General features: G+C 43.0%; 1 protein-coding gene across 3 annotated transcripts in view; it reads right to left on the reverse strand.

Annotated features, from left to right (window-relative positions):
- Window positions 1-14,157, reverse strand: part of BRF1 (BRF1 general transcription factor IIIB subunit) — a 1,219,927-nt gene extending 1,205,770 nt beyond the window's left edge. For 2 of the 3 annotated variants that reach the window (XM_078660299.1, XM_078660298.1), the window contains exon 1: window positions 13,714-14,157. In XM_078660299.1, coding sequence (XP_078516425.1) covers window positions 13,714-13,900 — 187 coding nt within the window. In that variant the 5' untranslated portion in view covers window positions 13,901-14,157. Of the gene's footprint in view, window positions 1-13,701 lie in introns of all 3 variants that reach the window. The other variant, XM_078660297.1, reaches the window with a different exon arrangement.
- Window positions 14,158-14,396: the final 239 nt, after the last annotated feature.

The raw sequence follows: 14,396 nt of genomic DNA on the forward strand, positions 1-14,396 counted from the left end.
GCACAAATGTTGTAATTGAGGGATATGAACCACCTATCACCAGTGGAGGCAAAGCTGAGCAAATATGCACTTGACACAGTTCCTTGTAGAGCACGAATGGTGGCTTGCACTGAAATAATTTTGTGCCTCATGGTTGCTGTGAATGACCCTTGACTTTGTAATGGTTTGGAAGCAGCCCAAGCATATACCTGTGTGGCTGACAGGTGAGTCTTGTCATGGCAGAAAGGCTGTTAAATTTTTCCACAGGCATTATATTAATCGATGCACCACTGACTATAATGAAGATTATTGGTTAACCGTTCAATTTTAATGTGATTTTGGGACAGTGTCAAAATTAGGTTTTCTGCTTGGTTCGGTGCGTTTTTTGGGACTTTCTATCTTCTTTACAAATAGGTAGCCCCACATGCTATCCTTCTGAATATATGATCAGAGCATATCCTTCTTCTTCATCAGTGCTTGATAATAATGTGAAAGAACCTTTGTATGACGAATTTGAAGATGATCAACTTTATTTGGTTTCTACTTGACGTAGTTGATGTTTTTTGCTTTTTGGGCGTTGCTTGAGTGCTTCTGGAACGTTCAGACATCCCTCTTTCCTTTTTGCCTTGACAGCCTGATTTCACTTTGGCTCGCATACCGTTATGAAATTGTTCTCTTTCCCACAGCCTTTGCAAATTTGTCCTATGCCGGGATATTTACCTGCATGGGGAAACGAAAATACACATCCAAAGCATAGCTTTGTTTTCTTCGTGACATGACATGCAAACGTTTTGTGTTTATGCTTGCTTTTCACAGTCAGCACGGATTCATTATGCGCCATTTCTGCTTCTAAGTCAGCTGCTTGTAGTTCAGCTTCCGCTCTTGCAGCCATCAGCATTGGCTTCATCATTATTAAAGTAACCAAACTTAGTGCTTGATAAGCTTGTCAAGTTTTTCACCAGCTTGCTGTCGTGCTTGGTTGAAAATGTAGGTTTTCAAAGTCGAAGTTCTCCATCAGATTGTACACCTCCTTTATCTGTTGGTAAGATGTTGCATCAGTTTGTGAGACTTTCTTTAGCACTTTTTCACTCCATAACCTGCAAGGGTTTTTAAATATTTAATGATTTTCTTGTCATCTTGTTCTTCTAGTGAATCTATGAAGTTATCGAAAGTTTCAATTCACGCAGCCCAATTTGCACCCAAGTCGTCTTAGACATGTTGAAATGCAATATTTTCAAAAACACAGCAGCGTCATACGTTGCGCTCCCTTCTTCCGGCATTGAGAGCATTTGCTGTTCAGACAGCGTTCGGCGCACATGGTGGGACCGGCACTCTTTACGCACAACACCCCCGTTGGTTGAGACTGGCTCACCACGTCCGAAGGGAGGCCATAGATTGTTTTACATTTTTTCTTGACTGGGAGTGGGTTTCTGTTCTCGTACCTAGTTGCCTCTATTGTGGTCATTCCTTCGCCTGAATATTGCTCTGTGTTTAGGGCGCAGTGCAGCGTCTTTGCCAGCAAGCTCACCGGCGGTTTCTTGGTAGGCGTTTTGAATTTGCTCCTCTGCAGGACCTTCAATCCCTTTTGCAGCTGGGTACGAGCTGGAGCAGGGTTTTGACTCCACACGTACCAGTCGCAGAATGCTTTGCCTAGATTCGAGGCACACGTGGCATGCACAAGCAGTTTGCTGTACAGTTGCGAAATCTCTGGGGTTGAGCAGCCTTGTTCTATGGCACATATCCCGCACTCGTCGCCAGTTGTAGTCTCTTCCCCAGTCCTAGAGTATGTAAATGACCAACATCGCACTCCGAGACGATTCATAGTCGTTATTCTCAAAAATACATGCACATTTGCTGCGTTTTGTAAATTATACACTGCATAATTGCGATCAACTACTTTTCATTTTTGCTGTCTCTGCCACAAACCCTCACTACTAGACTCCAAAGAAATGAGGGGCTTTAAACCATACTGTTTATATGATATGTTATTTTCACAAAGGAACGTGCAATTTCACCATCTTTACTCCACTTGCAATTAGCATTAATGTAGCACTGAGCATCAATACAAGCATAGGGATCTTTTTCTGTTTCCTGAGTATAAGTTAACCAGAGTTCTTACAGACTTTGAAATAGAGAATCCAGGAAGTGTTTACATAGCATAAAATATATCACTCAAATTAGCTTGTACATAATAGAATCTCCAATTACTTCTGGGGTGCCACGTTTATGCATACTGCCAGCCTGTGGGACGGGAAACTTCTGAGCACGCCCTAAAACAATCGGGTAAAACTTACCATAAGTGACCTACCCACTTTTGCAGCATTTCCTCTAAGTTTTCCTGTAAAACTATCCCTTTCCACCTAACACCAAGATAGCAGAACCGTTCTTCCCTTGTCCACAGCAGTCTTTGCCCAGCCAGAGGTACAGTTTTACAACATAATTTATATGCAAAACACAAAATAAATATGGATAAATAATACAGACGGAAATGTTAAAAAAAAAAAAATACCATTAACCTCTTCGGTGCTCAGGACGGCCGTACAGCGGGAGAATTTGTGCAGCGCCGAAGGGGTTAAACCGGGAGCCCAAATTATAAAGCGTTATGATGTTACCCAGTCCTCAGCTAAAGAATGATCATGGATTAAACCCAGGTCAGTTGACTGGGGGTGAGTGCTTGCAATGTTCAACACTCCGTCCATCATCCCCTTTTGTTTTGCTTTGTTCGCCCTAAATTGGCAGGGTATGCCCAGGCGTGGGTCCCTTGCTCACTTTGCCACTGGAGTCAAGCTAGCCTGGCTGATGACGGCTGATTAGCCAGAAACCGGTCCCAGGATGCTTGTTTCCGGTCCAGAGAAGACATGGCTTGGCAGTTCGGGCTGGACTGTTCCTATGAGGAACAGGGTCAAACTGATTTGCATATGGCCATGTCTGGACTGGAGTGGCGGAGTGAGCTAAGGAAGGATGATGGATTAAACCCAGATCAGTTGACTGGGGGTAAGTGCTTGCAATGTTCAACACTCCGTCCATCAGCCCCTTTGGTTTTGCGTTACCCGGTCCTCGCCTATGGGAGAACAAGCCTTGCAATAGTGCAAACTGACTTTGGAGGTTTTTCACTACCAGGACATAAAATACACATGTTCCACTTTCTAAATACAATACATCGAATCCTGCCCTATGGGCATTTAGGGTCTACCTTACAGTTGTTCTTAACTCACGCCTAGGTACTAATCAAGTACAACCAGATGACCGCAGTTGGCGCTTTAACATTTTTGGAACCATTTATATTTACAAATTAAGATCTCTGGCTCTCCTTATTGAATTTGTCGTTTTGCTGTCTTTGTTTTTTAATATATTCTCCATATTTATAAATTGGATGGGTATCACGCTGTGGTTTCAAATGTTTACTGTTTCTGTACTTCTAACAGCTTTACAAATTTTTCTTAAGTTCTTAATTAAAGTCTGCTCTGTGCCATATCTATCAGGGAATGAGCTCAGGTTTAAATTACTGGAATCTTTAATGGCCCTAAAAAGAAGTGGGACACATTACTTGTGGTGAACTACCATTCACCCCAACTAATAATTAACTGAATCACAGTGGACTACCATCCACCCCAATTAATATTTAACTTTCTTAAAATAATCACGTATGTATTTCTTTATTCGGATGCGAAGCAACCATAAAAGATACAGTTCATCATATAATAAATAAGCAAACAATTCATGATAATACAGTAAACGTTTTAAAACAATACGAATGGATAAAAACCAGCAGCACAAAACCAATCAATTCTGGATAATCTAGATTTATAAGCGGCCCGCAAGAAACTTAACACTGACAGAATGTGAGAGGGTTGGGTAACAACTGTAAATACAAGAGGGCCACTTTAGCATGCCTTAACTTCAAGCTTCTTAACAAGGGCCGGAGGAAACGTTTTCTGGGGAATTAAAAATATTTACACAATAATATAAAATGTAACGTGTCCTGAGGAGATCGCAGATCGCAGCCACAGGCACCTCGTTGATCTGGTGAGGGAAATCAACTCGCCGGGGATGCTAAAAGATGATGGAACGCTGTTAAATCTAAACCGCGTGATTAAAAATCTATTGTGAGCACTCGTTAATAATCACTTGAAATACACCATCTTTGGTATAAAGATCCAAAGTCTAAAAAGAAATTATACACAGCATGCCAGATACATCCCGTCTTGTGTAACAGTAGTCTATTTCTCACACCTGATGGAAGTCAGATTAGAGGTTTGTACTTTACATACCTGTAGCCAGGAATACACTCAAACCATGCATCAAGGAAATAAACAAGGGGTGAATATCTGTGAAACTTAAACTACCATAGCAAGTCCAACGCTGCCTAGGCTAACATCAAAACAATTTTCGCAATATTCGACCACACACAAGGTGCATCAAAGTATCAGTAATAGCCAACAACCCTCTATTGCTCTGGAGAAAGGCCCAGCATTCATGTTCTCATCAAGATCTTGCAACTATTGCGAGAACCATAATCAATGCCATTATTGATTTTTTATTTTATTTTGCTAACGACGATAGAACATAGAAGTTGGATCGTGGTCAGCGGATAATTCAAAAGCCTTGCACAGGCCCGGACTGTGATGCCTTCACTAAATGTCAATAAGGAAGGTGTTATAAATACAGACCGTTACTCAAAAGGCTATAAATAGCAAAGAGGCTAAACAAATAAAGAAAAATTACTAAATACATCTACATGCAAAAACTTGCAACCAAACGTATAAGAAAGACAAGCCTGTAATTTGCCAAATTAGCAACACATTCATAGAGTGTTACCTGAAAACAATTTCATGTATCAATGTTGCCTGTAGGGACAACAGTTGAAACATTTGTTTTCCTTTACATTTTTATGTTTATATTTCCTTAGCACGTGGACACTTGACTACTTTCACAGTGCTTTCTAAATGCCAAACACAATATCAATCTCAAGTGGTTTATCTAGTTACAAAAACCAATCTCGCTGACAGGGTGACTGGCCAAGAGAGGCACTGGCAAGGTTACTGTACTGAATCTGTGCCTATGTGTTGTCTATTTACAAAGAACTGCCCCGCCTGACATAATTATAGTGTTTCAAAGCTACAAAATTTACAAAATAAATAAATTAAAAAATCGACATTTAGCACAGCTCAATATTAAACTGAAGAAAATGATTCAACTGAATATAACGACACTCAACAAAATTAACTATGTCCCTCACAAATTCTATGCTGAAAAAATAGGAATACTATTAACAGATTTACTGCCTCAAGTATGCACCACAAAATCACTCTAAAAATATGCGTCATAATTATCCCTGCACAAAAGTAATCACTGTATAACCCTTTAAAGGATAAAAAGCTGAGTGGGCATGCCGATTACCGTACAGCGACCCTGGGCTGAGACGGTAAAAACTATTGCAGATTTACGCTCCAATTAGCCTTTGGTATAAGTGGCATGCAAGTGAAATCAAATACAGCATTTAATTGCATGTGCCTGAAGTAAAATGCAAAATATATTAGTAACTAATTAGGAACTTACAAATACAATCCGTGGCTAGTATTTTTGGCCCCGATATGGGGTGCACCTTTTTGTTATAATTCTAAAACTACAGCATATTATGTCAAAATTCACACCATATTTCCACATAGACAAGTTTTCATGGCATTCTTTTCTTTGGAACTACTTACTATATATATATATGCTGTATATATGGTGCTATGTAGAATGCTTATGTGTTTTTACAACAAACAAAAAAACTCTTACTCTGGCTATCGATTTCCATACAACTGTTGAGCAATGTTTTACAACCAGAAGTCCTTTTATTGAATAACTGCCCATGAAAGTCATGAACCATCATAATTAGCTCAGTGGATGCACTCAGTAACTGTTAATGTGACAGAGGTGACTACGCATTACATATTGGGAATATCATGTGTTACTAATTCACAGCGGATGAATTCTAATAATTTACAGCCCAGAAAAGGGAATTACTTTTGTGAAACTCCTTTTGATTCATTCTATGGGGATTTCTAGTGATGTGGAATGATAAGGCTGTCTAGTTGCATTACATAGGATTTGAAGAACTGGATGGCTCTTGCACAGTCTTAAAACAGTATGTAATACATAAATAAAAGTGACATTTTTATTGAGAAGCCCTATGAAATATTTTTGATTTTCTACTACACTCTACCTGACACTTTGAGGTATATCGTAGCAGATACTCTGATGGCCTCACCAAGCACTAGCCAACTGTTCCTCAACCGCCTTGTATAGCTTAGTTCTACTTCACACAAAAAAACAAGACTGGAAAAATACCTTAGATTGCCACTGTGGATGTCCGAAAATATGTAATTAGACTATAGACACCAACTTGGGTGGTCTAAGAATTCTTGTCTAATTGAGGACTTATGCAGTTCTTGTCTGATCTAGGACTTCTACACGCCTTTACTTATTTGCAGGATTCAGATTAGGAACATCTATGCAGGAATTATGAACTATGGGCCTGATTTAGAGTGTGGTTACTCAGTCAGGGCGACAGAGTATTTTACTGCATAGTCTTGATAGAATAAGAGCACTCCAGATGTAGAGATGTCCACTGCCCCAGTGAACATCTTTTACCTTGGCAGGAACCACCATAACAGCAATTCTTGCCAATTCCTTTAAAAGTTGCTGTACAACTTAGTCAACATGTTGGGGCAGTATGGCACACTTAATTTATTTTTTTTATTTTTGAAAAGAAAATCCTTCAGAGGGATTTGTTTAAATAGTAAAAAAAAGCAATCAACCGCTCACCATTGGAGATTTCTTCCATGGCGTAGGGAGGTCATTAAAATATTTTTAATTTCAACAATTGCTACATTTTAGATAGCGGTGAGCGATAGTAAATACTTGCCATTGGTTTGCAATTAGGCAGGCAAATGGCACAACCTCTACTCCATCAGAGAGGTGTATGTCAGCGGCAGAGACAGGGTATCCTGCGCCGCTGATATATGGACAGTCCATCCGACTCTTAGTGAGGCGCATGAAACTTCAGTATGGAGGAAAAGGTTCCCTGTCACTGTTGCGACAGAGTACCCTTTCCGCCAGACTCTAAAACTGGTCCTAAGTTTTTGATTGAATTTTTAAGTAGAGGGAAAATACTAGCACAAACCAGATCAAAGTACTACTCGAGTGAACACTCAATGGAAACATTCTTTGTGGAGTAGTCCTAGTTTAAGACCGTGCCATTCTATAAATGCTGCAAGTCTTAAACTGTGGTTTAACTCTATATGTGTGCATCGACCTTTTTCAATGTCTGATTTCATCCAAGAAATGAAATGAGGGCGTTATAGGTGATAGCTGGAACAATTAATGCACCATAGGCTAATTTCAGGAGGGTCAGCAGGCTGTCTAAAAATTTCTTGTTACGGTGCATCTGAGTCGCCACACAAAAATAGCATCCTTATTCATTAAACTCTACAAGATTACAAGCTTGAGGACTAATGATCAATATGTCAAGATGTGCATATTTACGAGACCATCAAACACCAACCAACGTTCCTGTCCCCAAATGCAAGTTATTTTGTTGTCATATAACCAATGTCAATTTAAATTTCAGTGTAATATATTTGTAGTATGTTCAGTGGCTGTCAGCGACGGACTTGAGTAGACCCAAACCAAAAGGTGCCATCAGCACAAAGTAATGCATAGATGCATGGTTTCCATAACTTTGGCTAAGAAATTCTTTCTGCACCCAATACACGGAGAAAGTCTGCTAGATAAATTAAACAAGCATTTACAATGCAATGGTTTCGCCTTTGCTAAAGTTAGAGCTATTGGCATTGTAAATGACAACATTTTTATTTATGTGTTGGTTTTGAAAACAGATAAATAAATGGCATTGTCATTTACAATGCCAATAGCTTAATCTCTCGCAAATGCCATACACACACACCCACAGAGAGCCCCCACACAGAGCCCTCCCCACACACACACACCCACACAGAGCCCCCCCCACACACACACAGAGCCCCCACACACACAGAGCCCCCCCACACACACAGAGCCCCCCCCACACACCCACAGAAGCCCACACACACACCCACACAGAGCCCCCCCACACAGAGCCCCCCCACACACCCACACAGAGCCCCCCACACACTGCAAGCCCCCACCACACACTGCAAGCCCCCCACACACTGCAAGCCCCCCCACACACTGCAAGCCCCCCCACACACACTGCAAGCCCCCTCACACACTGCAAGCCCCCTCACACACTGCAAGCCCCCCCACACACTGCAAGCCCCCCCACACACTGCTGCTGTTTACAAGGAGGGGCCGCATGTAAAGGTCAAGTTGGACGCAAGCGGCCCCATGGGCCGTACATTGAGTATCACGGATTTAAAGTATACTCGCAGCAAGTTAGAACGGTAGCCGGGCCCTAAAGCAGCAAACCCATTACTTTCAATTAAAAAACGGGAAGTAATTATCACCGTGACCACTTCGAAATGAAGCAGTTTATTCCACCATGCATCTTCCGCAACAAAAACAAAAGACAATGGCACTTAACCAACAACCACAGCGCTTTTAACAATTTCACTTTTCTCACAGACTTTACCTACCTCCACTAGGCTGACCTGTGCTGAAAAGGATGCAGATTTGTTAGTAACAAGCACCCTACATCTGATTAAACTAATATACTTGATGCTCCACGATAGGTATTGTTGTTCAATCCACATCCTCATAAAAATAGCTTAAATTTACAACGAGCATGGACTAGGTAATCAGATGTAACTAGGGCGGATGGCGTTTATGTTCAATAAACTTGTGAGACAGGGGTTGCATTGGTTTTAGATCTTAAAGGCACACAAGCAACGAGGGGGGGTGAGGAGCTCACGCACACAAGCAACGAGGGGGGAGGGGTGAGGAGCTCACGCACACAAGCAATGAGGGGGCAGGTGGTGAGGAGCTCACGCACACAAGCAATGAGGGGGGAGGGGTGAGGAGCTCATGCACACAAGCATGAGGGGGCGAGGGGGTGAGGAGCGCACGCACACAAGGAATGAGAGGGGAGGGGGGTGAGGAGCTCTCGCACACAAGACGGAAAACAAAGACGACAGCCACGAGTTTACCTTAAATGCAAAAACCGGAGCATACATACCAGGCAAAGATGGAAAACAGACACGACAACAACGAGCCACACAAAGACGGAAAACAAAGACGACAACAAAAAAACAAGACGGAAAGAAGCCACGGAGACGACAATCGCGCAGCCCACTCCGGCAAAAGACACTTCGAAAAAGACCAAAACATGACGGCGTTGTTAAAAGGGCGGAGAGCGAAAAAAATCGCCGGAACGCCCACGAATCTGCTCGGACAATGACTGACGCATCTTTGTTCCAATGGCTAGCCTCCATTTATGGAGCTCGCCAATGGAACAGAGAGGCGGGTTAAAGCCCCATACTGAAACTCAAAAGATTTCACCTGCGTGAACACTGCTGCACAGTGGACGCCAGGCGAAACCTAAAAACACAACCAAGCTTGACACCTCTACTTATTTTTATACGATTTGATACCCCAACATGATTTCTCCAGAAGCACCCAGATCAAGTATTTCTGAATATGGTTAATGGACAAACACCAGCACTTCCAAATGTATCGCTCAATAAGGTGTTAAAGTGGGCAGGAACCACTGAGACTGGCTTTACCAGACTTTTTTTTAAAATATAATTTGGACAAACACCCCCCCCTCCCGCTCTCTTGTCCTCCCTTCATTCTCTCGCTTCTTTAACTATGAATGGCTTTGAAAAGTGAAATTATCAGATATCTATCAAAGCAGAAATTTTCTGATAGCTATCATCAGGGCTAGAGGCTCAAGACAATCACACTCACTAACTGCAAACTTTGTCTCTCACGTCCGGTTATCCCAAAAATGCACAGGCCTCTGAGCCTTGTGTCTCTATCCACAGGGCCCATATGCCACCTGTCCTCGCCAAAGATGGTTATATATTTACATTTCCCAAGTGCTACTTTTCCTCCAGGGAAGCAGAATAGTAAGCCTGGCTCTGGTGTTCGGTGTACATTGTATATGTGCTGTGGGACTTCAGTGTATTGATGAAAAATCAGGGTTTCTTTAGCTACATACAGGTCATGCATAAGTAGTCTTCAGACGGTGCAGCTAATGGAAGTGAGTTGTACATACAATTTACCACACTTTCTACATAATGCACGAATCTACCATCCGACACAATTTGTAAATTTGAACAAAACTGCTTTTTGCATCTAAAAAGGAACAAACCTTATGAGCACAACTACTTTGTGTTGCAGTTTCATTCCAATCAACCTTTTTATTAATATAAGTTAATAAAAACCATCACAATATTACATACAATAATTTCGTGAAACATGTAAAAAGCAATGAATAAAATTGACACTCTATTGACTAGTTCAAATTTATTATAAGGTGCTAAGTGTTCTAAAATCAATCGTAATTAGAATAAGTGAAGTGCCATTGTGCATGCGGTTTATATCCTGCCTTGTTTATGCCACTAGGGCAGCCTAGGTGCCCCGCTGTCTTTAGTGATGTTCGCTGAACTTGCATTCATAGTAGTATCATTGTTCCCAGGCTGCCTTATGTATGGGTTAAAAGCTGACCCTTCGGCTGCACACATGCATGATTTTAAGTGAACACATTATCCCCTATAAATTGTTTAAAGCTGTTGCTAGGTTTCGAGTGGTGTTCCATACAGTACTGTGTGTTAAAATAACAAATAGCAATCTAACATGACTACAATGGGTTCCTCATACTTTCTCTCTTCTTGGCACTAAATCTAGTCAACACCAATGCATAATTCCAATGATCCTTCCTACATTCAGTGAGAGCTAGGGAAAGGCTATGTATATTAGAGGTGGGCGAGACAAGAGGTTTACAGGGAGAGACAAGCCAAGGGTCTGGCTTGGATCTTGGAGACCATGCACGAGCAGAGCCATGAAAAGAAACCTATGTAAACCACATAACAAAAATCATGAAAAATATGATAAGGCCTTTTCAAAATTCAAGGAAGTGTATTTCCTCAAAATTTGAAGCTTTGACATTAAAAAACCTGGTCTAGACCCGAAGGCCCCTGTTAATTATAGGCCTATCTCTCTGCTGCCGGCCCTCACGAAGATTCTGGAAAAGCACGTCCATGGCGTGCTCTCCAACTTTCTTGAATCTAATGAGATCCTGCATGCCACCCAATCGGGCTTTCGTCCCCATCTCAGTACTGAGACAGCGCTCCTGGAGGTCTCGGAAACCATTAAAGGGTTCTGGACTCTGGGGGCAAAGTCATGCTGGTGATGTTAGACCTGTCGGCGGCGTTCGACACCGTTCCACATGATGGTCTTCTCGCTAGACTTTTCGAGATAGGCTTACGGGGGACGGTGTTCGACTGGTTTTCCTCTTTCCTAGCCGGCCGCCGGCAATCGATCTGGGCCCCGCCTGATTCCGCCGTGATGCCGCCTCTGGGAGTCGGGGTCCCTCAGGGCTCTATTTTGAGCCCGACCCTCTTTAACATCATTATGACCCCATTGGCGGCGTTGGTGGAGTCGCATGGTGCCCAGATCGTATCCTACGCGGACGACACCCAGCTCCTCTTCTCTTGTAAGAGAGGAGGCGACTTTGATGGGGAGAGTATTCGGGATTGCCTTGGGGCTGTTTTTCATTGGTTCCATCTAAACAGCCTTAAGTGCAATTCCGACAAGTCCGAAGTACTTTTCTTTGGGTGCGACACAGAGCCAGATTGGCAGACCTGGTGGCCACTGGATATGTTCCCTCCGTCCTGCTCCTCTCAGGTTGCTAAGAATCTGGGGGTGAAGATGGATAACAGGCTTACCTTGAAATCCCAGATCCTGGGGGTGTCGGGCATTTGCTTTGGCATCCTCAGGATGCTGCGGAGGTTCCTTCCTCTGTTATCCGTGGAACATAGGACGCTGACAGTCCAGGCTCTGATTGGGTCCAGGTTGGATTATTCCAACGTTCTTTACCTGGGCCTTCCAGAGTACTTGCTGCAGCGGCTTCAAGTGGTACAGAACGCCGCTGCCAGGGCAATCTTTGGCCTTGGTAGGCGCTCCAGGGCCTCGGGCTTGCTGGCAACTTTACATTGGCTTCCTATCCGCAAGAGGATCGCCTTTAAGGCGCTGACCTTGGCCTACAAAGCTCTTCACAAGGAGGGAGCCAAGTACCTCCAAAAGAGGCTGGTCTTTTATCATCCGACCAGGTCTCTGAGGTCGGAAGCCCTGTACCTTGCTGTTGTCCCCCGGGTAAAGAAAGCGCGCCTCGGAGGCCGCTCTTTTGGACTGTTGGCATCTCAGTTGTGGAACTCTTTACCACTGGCCCTGCGGGGAGCCACCAGTCTACTGGCTTTTAGGAAAGGCCTTAAAACTTGGCTGTTCACTCAGTAGCCGGTCTTCCGTGAATCTTTGGCCCACTCTTCTGTTAGTTTTTTTTATCAGGTGTTATGTTAGTATGTTGCAGTTTTGTCTCTTTCTCCAATAAAGCGCCGGGACACTCTCTTTGAGTAGCCGCGCGCTATAGAAATAAACAATTAACATAACATAACAATAAATCCCGATATAGCAGAGAAGTATTCATTAAAAATTATAGTTTTTAAACATGAACCATTGGCACACTAAGAGGCAAGACAATTTTCAGATAAACACTAAGTAACCCAGATAGTTATAGAGCAACATTATAGTCTATTAAATCAAGAAATTAGGTTTTGTTCAACTGGTATTCTTTACTCACATACTTGAAAGAACTTTTTGTAAAAAGTTTTAGTTAAATAAAATATTTGCCTGAGATCACACAATGTAAGCGGGGAGACACATTTTATTCAGGGTTTCTCGTTTTACTTTGCACAAATCAGCCAGGAAATGGGTATCTATTTGTCTTTCCACTTGTTAAGGCTTTGCTTTTTTTTTTGTTTACCTTTGTGCATTTTCTGCAATTTTTATATAGCGTGAACTTGGAGCGCTTTAAATTAGCGTTAACTAAAATACAGTCATGTTCATGGTTTATAGGCAGGAGAAGATGAAGTGATTTGACCAGAAACTCAGGATGTTGAGCAGAAGCAGACTCTCGAAACTGCTTGGCAGTAACGCCACATCCTAGATAGAGGGAGGCAGGAAGACCCAAGCAGTATGAAAGTTTGGCCCGTTAAGGTCTCGAGGGTCCAACAAGACCTCGAGCTGAGCCAAGCTTCAGGCTTTAGCTGTCAGTGTCTCGCCCACATATAATGTATGTTTGTTTACATGCACACTGTACATATCAATTGCATTCAGATTGCAGAGGATATGTAGTGAGTCAGTTTGCTGGCACTGCCTTTCTTGACTGTGATGTACAAAACGTGCATGTTTCTATATTGCTTGTCCAGGACCTCTGTGTAAGTGATCTTCAACTTGTATACAGAACACGAAAACTTGATTCTTTACTACGTTAAGATAATGCGACATAGCATGTCTGTCCATGCCACAATTGTGTTTTATGATTACGGAGGATGTGAAATCCGTGTTTACATACACACTTGCCACGTGCCTCAAGGATGGGCTCAATTGACATCTTTGCATGCATACACACCCTTCATGTGTCGTCCATGTGTGCAGCGAATTAACGTGCAATAATACGAAAGGGTGCTACAATTCCTTGAATTATGGCATGTCCCTAAATCCCTCGAATAGGAAGACTTCAGCACTCACCGTCTGATGATACGAACTGTCCCACGGCTGAGGAGCCTCCCCCACTGTTCTCCACGAATTGCACCTCGGACACGATGATGTTGTCCTCCAAAACAGAGCCACAGCCCGTGCACACAGCATCTCCGCGGGCCTGGTCCACGTCTATATCAGCACAGCCGCAATTCTGGCACACCCGCCGCCCGCTCATGGTGGCGGCTCACCGGGGACCGGGCAACTCTAGGGTACTAAATGTCCCTCTCAACACAATAGCGGTCACCCAAGTTGCTACGAACTGAGCACACTAGTGCGCCTAAAAGAACCCCTGTCTTCCTGTTATTCTGCATTTGCCGCCAGCACTTCATAGGCGATGCACACACGCTGCTGCCGAGCAGCAACACTGAGCTTGAAACATCCGACCCGGCACAGCTACAGCTCTCACCAAAACTAACTGCTCTCGCGAGAGTTTGCTCCAGCTGAACACATACAGGAAGTGGAAGGTAGGAGGCGTTTGTGAACACAAAAGAAGGACGACAAAAGCACCACGGATAAAGGCTACCGATGAACTAAAATGAAACTAAAAACGTTGGTGGGTGTCGCTACGCTCCCACCTCCTTGTGAATATTACATTTGGCCAAAGCGTAGGTCTCTAAAGCCACACCCTTATTCCTTGAGCTCTAGACTTTTGCATGTGGAGTGGAAAATGC

The sequence above is a fragment of the Lissotriton helveticus genome, chromosome 9, assembly GCF_964261635.1.
Source record: "Lissotriton helveticus chromosome 9, aLisHel1.1, whole genome shotgun sequence".
Lineage (NCBI taxonomy): Eukaryota > Metazoa > Chordata > Amphibia > Caudata > Salamandridae > Lissotriton > Lissotriton helveticus.